Source organism: Cinclus cinclus, chromosome 18, assembly GCF_963662255.1.
Source record: "Cinclus cinclus chromosome 18, bCinCin1.1, whole genome shotgun sequence".
Taxonomy (NCBI): Eukaryota; Metazoa; Chordata; class Aves; order Passeriformes; family Cinclidae; genus Cinclus; species Cinclus cinclus.
This window is the reverse complement of record NC_085063.1, coordinates 6,133,859-6,154,489: the sequence shown is the minus strand read 5'-3', so window position 1 is coordinate 6,154,489 and position 20,631 is coordinate 6,133,859. Positions and strand designations below refer to the sequence as shown.

The 20,631-nt window shown below is 42.0% G+C and overlaps 1 protein-coding gene across 2 annotated transcripts in view; it reads right to left on the bottom strand.

Annotated features, from left to right (window-relative positions):
- The window catches only part of TOP1 (DNA topoisomerase I), a 66,548-nt gene that overhangs the window by 45,372 nt on the left and 545 nt on the right, over positions 1 to 20,631 (bottom strand). For both annotated transcript variants that reach the window (XM_062505310.1, XM_062505312.1), the window contains one exon: positions 20,496 to 20,520. In XM_062505310.1, coding sequence (XP_062361294.1) covers positions 20,496 to 20,520 — 25 coding nt within the window. Of the gene's footprint in view, positions 1 to 20,495; positions 20,521 to 20,631 lie in introns of those variants that run through there.

Genomic DNA, 20,631 nt, shown 5'->3' with positions numbered 1-20,631 from the left:
CTTCAACCTAAGGAAGAGAGGTAAAACAACCTGACAGCACATGGTGGCCACAGGACAGGGCAAACTGGTGTCCATACTTGTCTATACCCCAAATATTAAAAGCTTATCAGGTAGACATTAAGGATGCCAGAAAAAAAGCCTGACTGATCACTCCTGTCTTGTGTGACTGGAGCCTCTGGGAGATGAAGCTAACCTGAAGCAAATGTCACTGCTGGCATTTCATCAATCTTACCCAGACTGCAGAGACTCGGAGAGACAAGGTAAGATGTGCTTTAAGAGCCTCCTCAGAAAGAGTACAGACACTCTTTATACACGTTTCGAACCCTTCTTCAAGTTTTTTTTTCAGCCACACTGGATTAATTGCTTATTTTCTGTGCACCTCACTTTTTCACCTGCTGGGGAAGTAGCTAATACTCTGTGGGCAATTAATGCTTAAGGAATTGAGATAGCTGTGTGGCATACAGGGATGCTGACCTTAAACTGCTACGCTACAGGCATCTTGCAACAAAACAACTAATGGTGTATACAGAAGCAGCAAGTTTAATGACTTGTCAGCACCTTCTACACAGCCTCCTCTCAAAGAGGTGGCATGTTCACATATGCCCGTTCCACAGCAGATCTTAGCTGTAGTAACAAATGCATAAAATCACTGCAAGTTACATTGCAGTAGACAGTATTACACAAAGAACAAGTCCAAGGAAGCCTTATAAAGCATGAAAATACATGTTTGATCAGTACAGAAAGGCTAAATTAATAGCTGCTTCTTACACATGCCAAAGGGTTCCCAACCGAGAGGCAACAATGAAGTTTCAAACCGTTATTTGCATTCAAAACCAAAAAAGTTCCATGTGAACAGAAACATGTGTTTCCAGGGATTCCCAAGATATAAAACATTCTCCTGTAATTGTATATACGAGTGTCAGAGACTGAAACCCATTAATATGTTTCCACTAACAAAGCAGAATAAAACAGAACAGCAAATTAAAACTTCAGGGAAATGACTGGCGTCAGTGAACAGCTTAAAATGCTGCTGTGCTGGCATGAAGAGAGGGAGTCCAGAGTAGTCTCCTAAGGAACCAAGAGCAAACCTATTCTTGTCCCAAGTGATACTCATTCTTATAAGGCTACACTCTTACAAGTGGAAGTACTTGTTTTCCATTCACAACTGGAGTTCCTTGCCTTCCCTTACTGGGGTAGAAATGGTTTCAGCAATTTTTTCCTACAGCTTTATGAGTCTACAACCACATGAATAAACAAAGTTCTGCACTGCATGTCCATCTTTTAAAAAGAAGCAAAACTAAGACAGCTTTTGCCTCAAAATTTAACAGCCATAGATAGCCCACACTCCTGGGATGAGGCCAAGTGTGGGATCTAAAGGGCAAAAGCAGATCTAGGGGAAACAAGTCTGATTGTAGTTATCTCTGAGGTTTCAAAAGCCTCACACTTACTGTAGGTCCATCTGCATCCCCATATTTGCTAATACATAAATATACCAAACTGGGATCATGAAGGATTTACAGGTACGTAAAGCGGCTGTGGCTGAGCACAAACAGCTGTTACAAATCGACAGGAGGGGGGAAAAAGTTTTCATATAGTAGTTATTAAAAGCAGGTTCCTTGCAGATTTTAGATCTACTAAAAAACTACTACTAAACTATTACTATCTACTGAAAACTTTTACTACACCATCTAATCTCAGGCTTTTCCAAATTCTCCCCCATTTCTTCCCTATTGCACAAACACAGTTAACATAACCGGCACGGCAGGACAGACAGACTCGCCAGGAAAACCTGGACAACTGTTCACAAACCAGTCGGGCATCCAGGGGTGTAAACCTAGCTTAAAATTATGAAAGAAGATAAAATTTCAGGGCATTCACATAGATAATGCAAGGGGGACTAATCCTATTTGCACAGTGAGAAAGAAGCCAGCCTTTAGCACAGATCCACAGCTTAGCACACAAACTGTCACGCGGTGCTGTCACACAAAATCTTTTCTCGGGAAGGGACAAAGGGAGGGATGTACCCACCGCACCGAGGGATGGATGTGCTGGGAGACAGAGACAAGAAAAACTGCCCAGGGTCACCCACGAGTCGCTGAGGAGAAAGAACCAGGGGAACTCACCTCTGGAGACCCAGGGCAGAAGGTGAGCAAACAGGGCAATCCCAACATTTACAGCCCTGTTTAGACTTCAGAGCTACCAGGGACTGCAGGAGATAACCTATCCCTTACTTCAACATTATCTAAAGCAAGCCTCTTATTTTATTAACCCTTATTTTTCTGGTTTGCAGGAATCCTTTCCTTCAGGAACTCTTGGTGAACCATTTGGGCTGCAGAATTTTGGGGACAACGTATTTCTTTTCATCAGTCCCTTCTCAGGAATGATGTGCAAGGCAAGTGCACTGAAACACGAAGTGCACATACATTTAACTCTTTGGCTGCTTCCAAGCTTGAAGAACCTGAGCCAGTGCTCATGTGCAGCACAAGAACGAAGCCCAGACCTCCAACTCTGCATGCAGGGACAGTGCAGCTGCCTGATCACACATACAGGTATGCGAGGGCTCAACCACCTTCGGGAGATTTTTGGCAAAGAATTGCCCTGGGAAAAGCCCTGACAGTTACTTCAACAGACTGGGTCAAGAGCAAAGAGAATCTTTTGGTGCAATCTGTCACAACTTCGCACTGCAGACAAGAGAACTTCATGTTCTGTACACCATCCGCAGACTGAGTCAGTGCCCTCAGCACAAGCTCTTTCCGCCTCCAAATGCTCTTTATACCATCATTAGCCTGGAAAGGTGCAAACAGCACAATTTGTGATGCAAAGGCCACAGATGATTACTGCATGCAAACTTACAAGGTGAACCAGGAGAAAACAGGGGCAAACAACCGCAAATCCGAATCCTTACAGACAACAGAGACTTCAGCCATATTTTAAAAAAAGGTTGGTATTATTTTGGGGTGTAAGTTTAAAAACTGTAGTAGATTACAAGAAAAACTGCTGTGTTGTCAGAAGTAATTATCCTGCAATGATGTCAACTAGAAAAACATTTTCTTTTGCTGGCTGTGTAAATCACTACTGTACTTGGATTCATGGAAAATAAGTTTTTTGTAAAGAGTACCTGACACCTCCTTAGCACAAGAGCGATGTCCTAAGAGCAGTTCACACAGAGCCTGCATTCACACCAACACCACACAAGGACAGGGCTGGTGTGTTTGACTCTCTTGGGTTTTAATCCAGAACAACGGCTCCCCCCAAGAAAAAGTTTAACAAATCAGGGGAGAGAAAAAAAGCAGTTGCATTGAACTGCCTTTCCTGCAGCAGTGGATGCCCAGCCTGTGTCAGCAGCCAGGATCACACACTTTATACACATGGGAGTGGTACATGCTCAGCGTCCTCAGGGAGAGGCTCTAATGGCATTTGCTCAAAGCCTTTTATTAACCATCCCTCGACAACTCCGCGTGGCTTTGGCCAGTGCTGGTCTCCTGCTTGCTGCAGGGAGGAAAGACTTAAGAGGCAGCACCCTTGGGAACAAGCCTCTGCAATGCTCGGTTTGAGCGTTTAGATTGAATGCACAAGACAAAAGAAGTGCTGGTAGAAGCCTTAAATCACCTTCACCAAGCAATACCACTGCTTTCTGAACTCAAGTCAGGTTATTCTCCTACTCCTTATTAACATTATTCCTATTTAACATTAACATTATTCCTATTAAGCTGAACTGATGGAGTAGCATGGCCACAGTCTTAGAAGCATGTTTCAGAAGACAGAGCTTATTTTTATTACACTTGAGTTGGTCCCTCACTGTAGGAGTGACTCCCACACTGATCTCAGCCAGGCTTTTTGGTTGGGTTTTGTTTGGGTTTTTTTTTTTTGCTCGTATCTACAGTGATTCCTTTAAAGTGTAGGGCTGCACTGGATGGATCCAGCCCGATTTCACTCTGTCCCCATTGTGGGTGAATTAATTGATCACTCACCCACAAAAGGCCAATTCCAGCAGTGTCCAGAAGCATTTTATCAGTCTGCCTTGCCACAAGTCCCATTCTTAAGTCAAGGGAGGGAATGCAATTCCCCTGCCTTAAGGGGATTTTACCACAATTAGCATACAAGAAATCATGACTCCAGCTAAAAACAGGGAAGAAAGTAAACAAAAGGTAAATGTTTTATGACAGCTGAAATTTCTGCACTTCTGAAGGAAGGGAAAGAAGATGCAGAAAGAAGGATCAGCAGAGCAGTGTAGGAGTTCATAGTTTTAAAGCCTATGATTGCAATATTTTAGTAAGTGCAGCTCCTAGATATGGTGCACTAAACTCCACTGGAAGTCTTCAATTTACAAATTGTTACTTTAAGTCACTGATTTTAATCTCTTCATGCAGCTGTAATCTGTTTATTACATTAAATCCATGCTAAATCTCACTAATTGAGAACTGCTACATCACACCACTACAAATACCTGACTATAAAACACGACCTACTGACACAGGATAAAAGGCTGTGATTACATTATTATGCATGATGCCCTCCTAACTTCTTCAATTAAAAAACTCTATGCAATGCATTATCAGTTTGGTGAGTTTTTTTGGTTGGGTTTTGTTTGCTGTTTTTTTTTTGTTTGTTTGATTTTTTTTTCTTTTGTTTTTAACTAATAGCTGGCATCTGTTCATAGAACACACAGCCAACATTTTCAGATTCCACCCCATGACATGAGAAACTCAAATCTGCCTTGAATAAGACATGAAGGGGAGGAAGTGTTTATGTAATTTGTTTCCCATCTAAAAGAAAGCAAGCATAGTCCTCAAAAACAGAACTGAATCAATTCTGGTTACCTTGTGCCTCAATTTATAAGAACAGTCCTTTCTTTACCTATGCAGAAATAACAAGGTGTGGAAACAGCTTTTTCTTTTTAGCTTTCAAATGCCCTCAACTACCACAGTCACTAAATGCGCTGTTTAAACCAAAGGAAATAGGTTGCAGGTGCAGAGTGTCATCAAAAGTTCATTTATCACTACACTTCAAACTCCAAGTGCTTAGCTAGAGGCTCCCATCACATCAGATCTTCTGCTTTACAGCTACTGCAACATAACCACATTGTCTACTTTTCAGTTTTCTGAACATGGAACCTGCTATTTTTAAAAGGTTGACTGGTGGGAGGGGTAGAAACATGCTTGAAAAACTATGAGCACTACAGAAGTGACCATAAAGATTCAAGGCTCTGTTATTTCTCTTTAATATAACCTAAAGTGAGAAACCCAAGTTCTACATCTTATTTTCAGGGGTATTCCAATGCATTAGGAAGTTCTTATTTCCACTTGATTACTTGACAGCAGAAATAGGCAAAGGGAACAAGATGAACATCTAAGACTACTTACAATCTCATAATTTATTCCTGAATGATTCAGCTGTAACGCTATGAAATATTTTTAAGTTTCTTGGCTGCCAGTTTTATATATGTTGAGACCATCTTTAAAAGTTATTAAAATACTTACAAGAGTCAAAATTAAATCAATACATCTATTAAAATTTATTATCAATTTTACATGAAAGACTAATACCAGTGTGGAAGCTGCAGGCACTCCAGCTGATTTAGCAGTTGCTCTTACACAAAGAGCCCAGAGCAGCAGCTGCAGCATTCCCTCCTATCCTGATCTCCCAAGTATTTCAAGCCTGTGCTAGACAAAACCACATCTGGGAGTGAGAGCACTAGCTAGGCATCCAGCAGAGAGCCAGGCTCATTCTCCTCTGAGCAAGTTCAGCTTTTACCCAGGAGTGCACAGCAGCCCCAGCAGCTTCTGAAACTGCAATACCCAAATATATTTAATCTGAGTTTCCATGCATTTTAGTGACATTATTCTGCAAGTTTTAAAGTGTACCATGCTATTTTTAAACTAGCAATTATCTTATTTCCTGTACTCCAGTCTCCAGCAGACCAGGGAAAATTCTCTCTTTTTTTCCTGTGGTCACAATTTCGACCTGTGATCACCTTTTACTTGATCCTATCAGATGTAAAAAGGCTCCAACAGTGAAAGCCTGGAGCCTTCTGCTTTCATTAATGGTTTGTGTAATACTAAGCACGGCCCATAAGTGATGAAAACAATGACAAGTAGCCCGAATACCAAAAGAAAGAATAATTCTGAATAACCTGTTCTGAATATTAGCAAACAACATGAGATACTCAACTACATATGCCACTCTGGAAACTCAGCAGCTGCTCCAACAGATCAAGATCCTCCTGAAGGAAGAGGTTTAATAAAATTAAGAATTAAGTAAAATTAAGTAACAGCTTGTAACAGGAGTACTTTTTTTCTCCTGATGCTGTACTAAATACCACAAATTTGCTGGACACAATGTAAGTTCAACCTGGTTTCCCAAGGATGTTTGCATCTCTATGAGGTAAAGCAGTGCAGTAGTCTCTGCTCAAGAAATTATCTACAACCAGAGAAACAGTTCAGCATTAGGTTTTCACAAGAAGAGACATTAGAGTATGTGTTACTTGAGATCAAAATATAAAACAAAATACTTTCTGTCTCTGCAGACAGTCACTGTGGCAAGTAGTGGAATCCTGTCACACTTCACAGCAAGACAGATACCCTGATACAGAAACTGCAATTTTCCTTTTTAAGTGAAAACCATAAGCACAGACAAGTAAAACAAAGAGATAATTTGCTAATACAAAGCATGATATACTAGAAAAAAATTTAAAAATCTAATTTTGCTGTTATGAAAAGTCTACAGTTGAGGTCAAGCCCAGCATTTGCTCCATAAAAGAGAGTGTTTTAGGAACTACCTACAGATCTAATGTACAAGGGTAATTCTGGGTGGATTAAGTGCAAGGGAAAACTGCAGTGACCTACAGGGAGGAAACATCTGATTTTTGGTGTACAAAGATGCCTGACAACCTGAGTCTGTGCCTTTTTGAAGTACCAATCTCCCCAGGTAATCTGATCTGAATGTAACTAGACCCATTCAGATGACAGGATCTGGGAAATCACATACCCATAGTTAGCAAAGTGCTAAACACATCACCTAGCAGTATATACACACTGTAAGGATACCTGGCAGTGATGGGGAAGAGACAGTGAGGATTTAAGAGAGAGCTTGAGAGGATGAGGAACTGAACAAGTGTCCCTGACACTTGGTGACCAAATGACATCACCTTCAGAACTGGAAATAACAGACCTGTGACAAACCTACAAATGACACAAATCTGCATTAATTCTTCAGCCTTCCAACACTTCATGGATGTGCAGAAAAAAGCCCTTCTGAACACTACATGTTTTCTGAACCAAAACCCAGTGGAAAACGTGCTTGTCCAGCCTCTGGAGCTACTGCAATAAAAATTACCATTATACTTGTTTTTAGTCCAGGTACTACAATAATTTTAATACAATAATACTACTTTTCTTAATACTGAGGAAAAACAAAGTCAGGGCATGTTTGACTCTGGTTACCAATGGAACTAATTGCCAAAGACTAATTCTAGAGCTCTGCTGCGAGTAAAATGTTAATGCACATAAAAGACAAAAAAAAATTCATTTTAGAAAAAAAAAATCACACACTAACAAATTCCCTTCGGAATTTAAGTTTTCTCACTCTGGATTAGAATCTGAGCATGAGGCTCCTGTGCTAGGGTAAATGGATGGTGTATTTACAAAAAAAAAAAAAAAAAAAAGGAGAAAAACCACAAAAACTTAAATTAAAACCAAACTAATTCTGCCCTTAATAAATGAGGCTCACATCTGTTTTGAACACTGTCTCATGTTATTGTGAAATACAGCTACAGGGGACTTATTTCACAAAACAATGCTCCAGAGCTTCATTCCCTACAAAGGAAACCATTTAAAAATACACCCTAACTTCAGTACACAAAGACTTAGCAGAGCTCCTGAACCTTCAGGAACGTGGCTGTGGTGTCAGCATTGCTCCTCATTCTCACCACGCACATAGAGCAGTGATGGGCACAGCCCAAGCCCAGATCAGCTCCTGGGAGATCCAGTGTCCCTGCTGAACTCACTAGCCCTGCTGTCAGCACCCGGGTACCCAGCTTGCCCAAGTGCATGCAGACCAGATTACAGCTGGTGTGCAAAGACAACACTGGCAGCTTTGAAGAAAAATCTATCAGATTCCTGAAAGAGGCAAATATTACCCAGGATGAGTGTTACAGGAGAGGCCTATTCATGAACACAGGGAAGGAGAATTTTAACTCAGGCTGTGGTTCAAATGTAAATTCATGTTATGCTGTGCACAGACAAGCTCATGTTTTGACGGTGATGTGGAGCAAAACCATAAACTGACGATTATGCATCAGTGGACAGGAGTCACAACAACAGGGCAGGACAGGAGGGAAGGGGAAAATGTGTTAGACAGAAAGCAGTGCTTCCAGAACAACAGCTTTACACCTTCACTTGTGAAACAAGAAAATTATGCACTCGCCAATCCAACTGCTTCAGCCTTTTGCCCAGGATTCAATTTAAGAATTAAATCACTGGGATTGTCATCTTATTGCCAGCTGCAGTCTCTGCTGCAAGACAAGCTAAAGACTGGGGCAAATAAAACTACACCATGCTGGGCTCTCCCAAGACCTCATGCTGACAACTAAAGCTGCCAAGCATAGAGCATCAAGAGTCAAGCTGTATTTCTTATAGCTATACAATTACAACAGCCTAAAATCCAGAAAGCAGCTTCCTTTAGACACAGGTGATGCTGAATAAGCCCACTTGATGTTAAAGAAAGACATTGTTTATGACAACGACCAAAATCCAGAGAGCAGCATATTTTAAATTAGAAGACTCTATCTAGTCACAAAAACAGGTATTTCAAGGACAGCCTGCTTATGCTCCCTAATGAAGTGCAGGTGACATACACAGCTATGATAACATGACTCAGACAAGATGACGGCTCCTCCTCCAGGTTTTGGAGTAGAAGAAGGCAGGAATAAAGGAGATTGCAAAAGTGTAAAAGGCTCTTGAAAAATGCAGATGTTCTTCACATTCACGTCCAAAGGTATCCTGGGCAGCTGGAGAGATGTCCTGTCTGATGGGAGCCAGACAAAGTAACCCAAACAGCTACAAACCTCTGCGGCGACAGCTTGCGAGTATCAGAGTTAACAGCACTGACATTCAGACTCTGATTTGTGCCAGTGCTTGCTTACTGCAGAGATGGATGGAGATGACACCTACACAGGGACTGGGCAACACTTCAGAAGTTAATCAAGGTCACTGTTGTTATGAGTTCATCTCACTCATCTTGCACGGCACTTCTGTCCACGTGAACCTACTATCCCTGGGTGTCTGGCCATTTACACTGCTCACAGGAACACAACCTGAACCTCAGATTTTCTACTGCAGAGAGCACTCCAAGTCCTTTGCTCTGTATCCCTGAGGTACACTGTAAACCACACTGCAAGAATCTCATCTTCAGCCAAAACCCATGCTAAAACCCAAGTGCTGAGGGGAAACACCAGCAAAGAAAGCTGACTCTGATCCACACATCAAAGGGTTTGCTGCGCACAAGCAGCATTACCACAGATACAGCACATTTTAAAAGTCCCAGTGACATTCCTGGTCCTCAAAAGAAAAGCAGACAGCCTTTTATTCCCCATCTGGTGGTCATTAACTCTAGAGAACAAACCTCAGAGTACGTCACTAGCTCTACTTCATCCCTCCATTTTGTACATGCTGCTTGTGTTGCAATGAATCATGCCTTTCACATGGATCTCCAAAGAGCTCCAGCTTCCCATATCCCAAAACTCTGGAATAAACTGAAGAGCGCTCGTCTAACTTGTAAGGTGCCTTCCTAAGGCAAGTTTAAACCAGTACCTGCCCATCCCAGCTATTTTATCTTTCCAAAAACTGATCTTACTCACACGCTCACCAGCATTCACAAACCAGGAGAAGACATAATTTGCTCTTCCTATTGCTCCAGGCCCAGTTAGGAGACACTTATAGCAAGGTGTCCTGTATGGTGCAAGAGATTGACGTACCTTATACCAGAACCCTGCACGCAAACCAGGAAGACACTGGCTCCCTATTGCAAATCCAGTGATTTCACTAATTGCAGGACCCTCCACACAACATCTCTAATTTGTATTGTATCATTTCTAAAATAATATGGTACCACAGAAAAAAATGCCCACGTTAGCTCCTGAGGTGAGATTTACATATAATATACTAGAACTGCGGAAGCTCCTTTCTTTTCCTTTGTGCTGCCCTTTGATAAGTACCTCAGTCTTAAGCTGGAGAAGGAATTAAAAGTCAGAAGCAAATGTCCAAGAAGGAACTGAATCTCAGTCCTAGCCGGACAGCTTTACATGTATTTCTCTGCTGGAAAAAATCACTCCCACTACTCTCTGGTTTCTCCAGCTCTGAGAATAGCATAGAACTCCCTCTTTCCCCACTGTGTTGCCTATTTAAACAATATGGCCTCAAGACAAGATAACAATGTAGAGCACAAAGGACCTTAAACCCAGATATAGCAACCATGAATAACAAAATGTCCCTCCCTGGGCTTCCTGCCTTCAGCTTCAAGAGTCTCTCTTCACATTCAACCCTTCACCCTCATCTCCTGAGTAGAGCACCAAGCACTCCAGACAAGCTGACAGCTGGCAAGTCAGGACTGCACCAAACCAGAAGCTGGAATAAGAATTGCCAATTTATCAGCAACAAATCTCCCCAAGGACAGCACAGACTCCAGCCACTTGCATCTGCTGCAGAGCAGATGAGGGAAGAGAGCTTTTCCCACCTGGTTAGCAGGTCTCCAAAGAGACTTTATGTGACAGGGTGGCTGTCTCCTGCCACTACCTGTACTTTTCTCCTCCTAAAACTCTGCTTTTACAAACCACAAAAATAGCAAATTGTTCTTAAACCCTAACTCCAGAAATCTCTGCCTTTTAGTTAGAAGATCACCACGCTTCTCAACTCTACCTCCAGCTACTGAAAAATCTCCAACAGATACTATAGTTCAAAGGGGGGAAAAAAAACACTGAAACATCTTCTCTCCTAGAAGATCTTTATAAGCCACCTCTGCAAAACAAGAAAGTACAACCTCAGAGGAAGAAGAGCAGCTGTTTTGACAAGTCTGGCCCTTGTTCAAATACCAGGATAAGCCTTGAGTAGTAAAATATTGCCATCAATAAAAAGTTCAACTGAAGTACATTGCCCTGGCCCTAAAGTACAGGTCATCTTTCCATGTTACATACACAGGAAAAGCTGCTGCAATGTTGTTCAATTGAAAATGTGTACAGAATTGACAAATGAAAGAAAAAATCTTCTGGATAACACTCTACAAGTTCATGCTCTTGTGTGTCAGAAGCTGTGTTAGGCAACAGAGCAGAGTATGTGACAAATGCCAGGAAAAAAATTAAAAAGCTATCTGCACTTGGGGATTGCTCCATTCCTAAGAATTATTTTCTCGACTTTTTAACTATGAAGCCACATCTCTGGCCAACATCTAAAAAAGCGTTCTCAAAAATTCTTAAAATTATTCCCTTTAGACACCACCACACATCGAGCTGCACCAAACTGACAGGACATTTGGATGGAAACAAGACAATTTCCAACTTCCTGCTGCATACACTGAGTAGCAGAGTGAGCCCAAGACTTCAGAAATTCCAAACTATTTGATAAAACTTATTATCAAAGCATTTGATAAAACTTATTTCAGGGCAGCCAAACAGTGGATTTTAAGACAGAAAAGTTGTATGCAGTTTATGCATATTCAACACCAGATTTCCCATTTCATTTCTTCTTAATATTTATTCTTAAACACAGCAAAATACTCAACTACCAAAGTCCTAGATGATTGCTGCAAAAATTAGTAACACTATGCAAATCAATGACTGGAATTACAAAATGAGCAATAAGGAATAAAAGCTGCCAGGGTCTTATTTTTAGAAAACCATTAAAAAATTGCGTTATGGAAGAAAATCGGACATCTTGAAGAACCAGAACTATGCCTTCATTGAGGATGTAAGAGTATTTCTCCCCCAAATAAAGCTGCACTATGTGCTGAATGCCATGTGTATGAAAGAGACTGTCAGCTGTACACTGCAGCTGAAGAGACCGAGCAGGCACTTAGCTAGCTGTCCAAACAACTAAAACATCAGTGTGTTATCAACACTTTTCTCACACTAAATCCGAAAGCACAGCACTGTGCTACAAAGTGACTACGAAGAAACTTAACTCTATCCCACCTAAAATCAGGACACAAGCACACCCCCATCATGGAACATATGTTTAATGGACACAGGCAAAAATGAGTTACATAGACTGATGAAAATATTTTAGTGAAGCTACAAGTACACTCCAAGCCTTCCTGAGGCAGAAATCAATCTCTCTCCAGTGATGGAAAGCTATAGGCAGCTGCAGAATTACTCTGCTGCAAAGCTGAATTCCATGAATGTCCATCATGGAACATTCTGTTCATGTAACATGTAACTATAACACATCTATGCTGGGCAGAATTATGAAGGAAAATCTCCATCTTTTCCTGGGCACCACGAGGCTCAGCATTCTGCAATACTGATACAGAAGGAAGCCATTGTCTTGCTCACACTCCCTAAAAAGCTCCTTCTCTGACGAAGGTGTAAGATAAAAATACATACAGGGACAACCACACAGCTCACAACTGCACAAAGCATATGGCAAGCTTGTGAACGTGAACAAATACACTCATGTCAAAAATATCAATAAGGAATCCAAAAACATCTACTGATCAGAAGCTCTGCGGGAAGCAACTTTTGTCTCTGAGACTGACAGGAGCCTCCAATTAAAACCATTTCCCAACGGTCTGATGCTGTCCCTCTTTACCCTGCCATCATCCCAATTTCAGAAGTCAACACTTTCAAACTTAGAAAGGTATTTAAGTATTCCAGGTGGAGATGCAGGGTGTTTTTCTTGAGGAGACACTGTCTGCCGAGGCTGAGTGACAAGCACCTACACTAACTTTCCTGCTGTGCCTCCAGTGAGCCTGCACTGCCCCCATCCCATCAAGATAAGCATTTCAGATGTTCTCCAGCCCCCGCCCCCCAAGCCTCCCAAGACAGGAGTAAGGCATGCTCACTGCTGCCCGTCCTTGGGACTCCTTCATTTTGGGAACAGGCAGATCCCAAACCCAGAGCAGCTGTCAGTGCAAGTCATTCTTCCAAACTGAACTACTGCTGCAACCACCTTCGAGAGAAGCTGCTGAGATTCAAGTAACAGCCATGAAGCAAGGAGAACTTCCCCAGGGTGAAGCACAGTAGAGTATTTTATTCTATCAGAGAAGTAGGCCTTGAGATGATGGAAAACATCACCAGAACTCTGTGACAACACTAGTAAATTAGTGAGGCAATTCTTACTTGAACTGCTGTCCCTCTCCTACTCCTCTTCCCTCATTATAGAACTCCATCTCTATCATAAGTATTAATAGAGAATTAATTGCCAAGGTCTCCCACGTCTTCAAAAGTATCAAGTCTGATCTCCACCACTTGTGTTGGAGGATTTGCCAGATTATTGTCTGTTGCAAGGACTGGCACAAAACTCTTATTTCCTGCCATCGCTCCTGCTGATACACAGACAGGGATTTAAAAAATATCCTAATTTTACCTTAAAGAAGTCTGAGAATCATTGGTGATAAGTACATGCTACTAAAGAAGATATTTCAGGAAGACTGACTACCGCTCCATATTCTCCACTTTCATTCTCAACTCCAGAGCTCTCACTTGCTCATCAGAAATCAAACTTCAAAACCAAATTTCCACTTGAAAACACTCTGGTATGCTCATATTTCTGAAGCCAAAACCAGTTTTTTAATCCTCCTTATACCATGCAGGTCACAAGAATCCAAAATTAACTTCACCCTTTCTTTCACACCTTCCAAATGTCCTAACTCTCACTGTGACACTGCAAGATATTACTGCAGTTGACTAAGATCATTAGTTTAAAAAGCAAGCATTCAAGATGAAAATATTTCCTACTATAAACCTCATTAAATCCACTGGAACTATTTAGCATTTATGTCAGCCAGGACATTTTGAACAAACACTGTACTAAAAATACTGTAGTCTCATACACACCGGGAAACCACTACTACAACGTGTTCAGCTGAGCTAGGAAATAGCAGGAGCCTGCAGCAGAAAAGGCTCTCTCTGCTCTGCCTGGAACAGCACTTCCATGCTGTAGTAATTCCAGTGTTCAACCAGTGATGGACAGTGGAAGTCACCGGAGCAGACACAGAGGAACTCCCTGAGCAGGCAGCTACTGGCAGAGTAAGGACAGCAGTAACTGGGAACACTGTTTAAAAGGAGTAATCCTACTGCAGCTATGAACTGGGTTTTAAATTTCTTTTCTATTGTTTTTTTTTTTTTTTCCAGAAGAGCAGAACACCAGCAAACTCACTGCAGAAACCACAGCAAGCCCACACCATTCTCCCGTTCCCTCACCAGGAGGAACCATTCTGAAATCTAAAGATGATCCACATCTAAACGCTGACAGTGCTGAACAGCTCAGAACAGAGAGTCCTGCAGGGAGAAGGTACAGGCAGATGTGTCGTATGCTCTGTCAAAAGGGACAGTCCCAGGACAGCAAGGTGATAAAACACTGATTTCTACACTGAACAGCTTCTCTCAGATTTGGAAAGCCAAGACACAGACCTTCAAAAACCCAGGCAGAAGCAGAATACATAACACTACATAGATTTTGCTGCCATGTTTTGGAGCGTGAGGTTCCTATAAAACGAGGAGCAGTATCTGTAAAACTGGAAGCCACAAAACCAATTAAATTTAATAAACCAATAAATATTTGTGAATGAGTACATGTTGTACAAGGATATGAGAAACTATCAGCACAACCAGCTCAAGTGAACTTGAAAGAGAAACTGTACCATTTTGCAAAGCCACAGGAAAAAAATCTACACTGATTTCCTAGGTTAAATTGTATTTCTCTGAAATTGTCACTGTGACATTAAAGCCCATCCCTGCAGTCCAGTAACAAAAAAGCAGATACACTGTCAATGCTCCTGATTTTAGCAGAACTACAGCCATTTACAACAGCAGGAAGAATCTGACCAGGATCCTCCCTCTAACAGGGCAGTGTCTTATGCTATTTCAGCAGGTATTACTTTAACAGGAATCCAGTGAAATCATTAACAGAGGAATTTGAGTCAATGAGATGTTAAGTACTTGCTATAATTACATATTATTGCAGTTTCTGCTGACAGTGCAACTCATGAGGCTGGAATTCAATGAACTATCTAACGAATATCTGAAGTCACAGTTGTAAATGAAATTAAATCTGATTTGTGCTTGATCACATTTATGAGCTGTGTGTCTAATTTACATGAAGCCATGTAAAAAAGTACACTTTTACACAGGTCCCCTGGTTCAAATTTTTTCATGTTTTACGAAGTAAACAAAGCCCTGACAACACATTAATAACAGAGAGTACTTAACACTGCAATATAAGGAAAAACCTCTTAAGAAAACCTGCCAGAAGGAAGAAACACACGGACCATTAACCCCTGAAACACATCTTCCAGCACATTTAAGTAATTCTGCTGAGTTTTAACAAAAACACAAGTCAGCTCCAGCTCCCAGAAATGCACTCAACTCCCCACTCCCACCAGACACCCATTAAGTTTTAACCTAAACGCTGAATGTGTCAGAACAATTAACACAACAGACCTCAAGATCTTTAGCAAAGCCCTTCTGAGGCTTCTGCTGAGGAAAATACATGCACCCAACTTATGTAGCACATGATGTGAAGAGCAGCGTGAAGAGCAGCTTACCAACAATATGTTTATTTACATTTCTGCGAAGTGTCATGAATGATAAATTTACTTCAGAGTACTCTCACCTACCACAATCTGAAGATTCCCATATTGAAGCTACACACTGTCACAGCCTAACAAGCCCCGCAAGAGACTGCTGTCAACATATTGAAAATCAATGCAAAAACAAAATTAAGAATTTTTACAGAGATTGGCGTCTTATGTAAAATATTTCTGAAATTTAAAAAAAAAAAAAAAAAAACAACAAGGCAACAAACTAAGTGGTTGCAGACTTAAAACTACCCAAGTATTGTTCTGAGGCTGTGGGCAGCACTTCCCACAATGCAGGCTCACTACCAGCACTGCAGTCTGGAGCAAAGGCAGGGAGCCATGCAAGGAAGGAACAAGCTACATTCTTCTGAATTCTCATCTCCATGTATCACAGAAAAGGCAAAGGAAATTTTCAGCAGAGATATCAATCTGCACCTAAATACCATTAATTACCTTTTGTACTTTGGATCCCTTGCCAAACGTTTGACATTTAAAGCATTCCTGAGACATGTTCCCAGGGAACTTAAAAGACAGTTTCTCCCTGACATGTCACACACACAGAGCACAGGCAGTGCCTTCACGCTTCCTAAATCCGTGCGGTTTGTTTAGCACAGTGGCTCTAACAGCAGTGCTAGGGTACAACACAGTCCTATGCCAGAAGTGGCCCTGCTCTCCTTCAAAAAACTCTCACCCATCCAGAAGGCGCCAGCAAAGGCAGCAGCAAGGAAGCACAAATCTGGTCTCCAACAGACTGTTTCACAACCACTGAGAAATCCTAAAGATCTCTGCTATGTTGCTCTACAGTTTGTTAGCATTTAAATCACCCACACCTCTTATTGCACAGCTCTGTCATACACGAAACATGAATTTAATGCAAAACACAGAACGTGCTGAAATTCCTTAACTTGTAAGGCATTTGTTCCAGCACTCCTGTTATTTAATTTGAATTTCCCTCTTGCTCATTCCTGCATGTTGCCAGCCTGATAAATACACAGATGCCCCATGAGCGATTGGGCCAACATAAAAAATCTGCCAGTTCCTGATAAGATGCTGCAGTAGTCAGGACTTCGTTTTTTTCCCCCCCCAAAAAATACTCACTGTTAAAGCAAGCCCCTCCTTCAAACATGTTTGAATTCCAGAAGCCACCTCTGTGACTCTAGACAAATTCACACTTGACTCCTGTTAATGCACTGTAATGGTTACTCCAGTGATACTTGACCTCAAATTGCATCTTAACATTACTGGCCAAATCAATTGGAAGCAAAAAGCTCTGCTTGGGGTGATGTCCTCAGTCTCCACACTGAGCAGTTCTGGATTTTACACAAGTTTTGATCACAGGCTGCTGAGCAGCCAAGGCACTAATAGCAGTTAGTGGAATTTAGTAGTTTTGGAATGCAATTTGATTATTTTGCAAACAAAAGTAATTTTTATCTACTGCACTCTGCCAACACAATGGGAGAGCTGAAAGTCAAGATAAATTGCTTTTAGTCTCAACATTGCCCTCAGTAGCAAGAGGTTGTTAATCCAACCTGAGTACCAAAGCTCTTAAAGGCAAAACTCAATAGACTCCAAATCTGTGGAGGTGGGGACATTTTCAGCATCCAAGCTGTAGCTGGAAACAACAGTTTTGGACTCCATTTCCCTTCTGAATGCTAAAGACTGCAAGGATGTTACTTGCAGAAAAGGCTGGCTGTTTCAGCACAATACTGCTCTCAGCACGGTCTGCAAACAGGCGCTGCTAGGACTGAAAATGGAAAATTCTTTGCAATGCGTACAGATACTAAAAATACAGCTAAGGTGAAAAAAATACCCACTATGGCCAAACAGGAGGGAGAACCTGGATATTGAAATGAAATGCAATTACTCAAGTTGGAATTTGCCCAGAACACACTTGCTTAGAATGATCTAGCTATTTAATGACAAGAAATAGCCAGGAACACATATTTACTGCTGGCACCCCCTCTCATACCCAACACTACCCTGCTATCAATGAAATGGGTGTGTAACCAGATCCAGGCTCCCAGCTACAACTGGGCTGCGGCCGTGGCAACCTGCAATGGGCAGATCCACCCAACCTACTGCAGCAACTTGTGTGACCACAACCCCAGGTAGCGTGTCCACTGACTCAGATAGGAACATTAATAACAACAGGAAGCTTCAAAGTGCTCAAGCTGCTCTATTACTGATACACTAGCAAAAAGTCACCCAAAACATTATTTATTAACAAAAATGTTTACTGCTGCTACACTCAACACTTAAAATGAGTCAGTACCAGCCCCCAGAAAAACTTCCCCCATAATGTGAAGTACAGGAGGCCTAAAAGGACATTTTGGCTCTACCGTTTAGCACTGCCTGATAATAATCAAAGTACAAACCAATTCTAAACATTGGTGGGGGTGGGAGGGGGGGGGGGAAGGGGGGACCGGCACTTGGGATTCCTAACACCCACTCCTAATCTTTGCCACTAAATAGGATCAAAACAAGAAAATAGGAGTGAGAGCCTCAGTGCTCTGCCTGAAGGAGAACCACTGTTCTCACATCCATGCATGACAATTCCCGATGCAAGAGTGCAAAGAGCTCCTGTGCAGAGGAAACAAGGCTCAGAGCAAGCAGAGGCGACAGGTTTTCAGGGAGATCAGGGGTGGTCACAAGGTCAGACAGTGCACCATCTATTCAGCATTATTCCCTTAGCAAGACTAACAGGGTTACGCGTACCTTGCACTGCTGAAAAGGGTTTTGGGGTTTAGGGGGCCCCATTCAATGACAATGATGTTACATGACTGCCACAAATAATTACACATAGGAGGGAAAGGGTGCCCATGCCTACACTGGTATGGATTTGTTGGGTGTTCTTGATTTACCAAGAATTCAGTTTTTCCATCAAGGTGTCTTACTTTGAAATTCTGTATTGAATTCCTTCCACACATGGTAGAAATAAAACCACAGGAGTTTTAAGAGCTGTATGACTAAAACTCTTAGAAGAATAAAACAGCACATGGTCACAAAAGAGGAGAAGGATCCCTCTGAAAGGTTCACTGGAATATGGAGTTGAAAGGTCAAATACACATCACGTCCTCTAAGTACAACAGTACTAAATAACTAAAGCTGACCAGGGAATATTTTTCCTTAAATAAAGATGATCCTTTGATGAAGTAAGTACTTTCCAGCATAAAAAGGCTACAAGCATTCCTATATAAGCTTATATTTAAATTGCTTCAAGAGTTACACCTGTACTTCTTGGGAAATCCATTGCACCCTTTTTTCCTGATCAGAATTATTCATAGAGCCCAGCCAAAAATTCAGAATGGAAATGAAGAGCTCGAAACCTGCATATTTGATACTGTCTGCTCCTGCTGCACACACACAATCACATTCCAATGAACTGACAGAAAGAAAGGTGCTCACAAGCGTAGATCTGTAAATATTTACACGCAGTAGCCTAGAAAGCAACCAGGCACGTGGATGTCACCCAGAAAAGCATTCTAAAAATTAGTTTAACTGTAAGTCAATGAGATATCTTCAACCACCTTTTTTTGTCCTCTACCACCTCAGCAGTCAGAGGACAGCTCAGAGCTCCTCACACATCCCAAGCAATGACAGCAGCACACACACAAAGGTTGGTGGTATGTCCTCAACTCCCCTTCACCCTACTTAAGCCCTTCAATTTGACACCTATCAAATGGAGCAGGCTTGCAATGAGCTTGCTTCCTACAAAAGTGAATAAAAAATCAGAAAAAAATTAGCAAAGATAATATTGTGGATAATACTGTTAGAAAGATAATACTGTATGTCTGCATATATATAGGAATATAAATATACATATAGAAAGATGAGCATATGCATTCATATTTAAATATATATATATATATACACATATATATATATATACACAAAATCATTACATATAAGTGAATATATATATTAAATTACAGGACTCCTGTAAATGTTTCTGAAGAAAATGAAGTTAGCTTGCAAAGTCCCTGAAGTGATGCTGTCTATCTTTTTGGAATTGTCTTCACTATGGCCTGTTGGGTTTTTTTAAAGTAGGTTTTTATTTTAATTTAAAAAAACCCACATAACAAGGTAAAGTCACATCATTTAAACAGCAAGGAAGAAAATAAGACTGATCTTAAAATGGATGCAGCAGCTTCTTTTAAAGAGCAACATGTTGCAATCACCTTTCATTTTAGGAGAAGGAAGGGATTCCCTCAAAGGAACAGAGACGGGGAGCAGTGGGGGGAGGGAGCCTGCGATTAAAAAAAAAAAAAGGTAACTTGGGGTTTTTTTTTTTTTTTAAGCTAAAAACTTTGCTTTCCCCTCTGTTACAAGGGGCTGGTGCCGGGGATGGAGGCTCGGTGCCTCTGCAGAGGCGGCTCGGCGGCAGCTCGGGGAGGAGGAGAAGGAGAGAAAAGCCACAGAGAGAGAGAGAGAAAAAGAAAATGGCGCAGAGACTAAGTCCCGACCGTCGACAAGGCGACTTTCCAGGGAGGAATCGGGGCCCAAAGGCGGCCCCGGCGGAGCCGCTGCTCTCGGATCGGAGGCCTGCGGTGCCCCCACTCGGGGCGGCGGGGGTCGGGGGGGGCCGATCCCGGCGGGAAAGGGGCGCTTTTGGTAGCTCGATGGGAACAATGGGGCCGGTGAGCGAGGAGCCGGGACTTAGTCTCTGGGACGCCATGTCTGTGCGAGGGGCGCGCCGGGGCCGCACTCACCGTTCGCTCGGAAATCCGCCTCGATCTGCGGGGAGAGCACACAGGGACACACCGTCAGCACGCCCGGCTCCGCGGCGCTCCGGGGGACCCCCACCCCCGCCCTCACCCTCCTTTTTTTGGGGAATTAAATACCAAA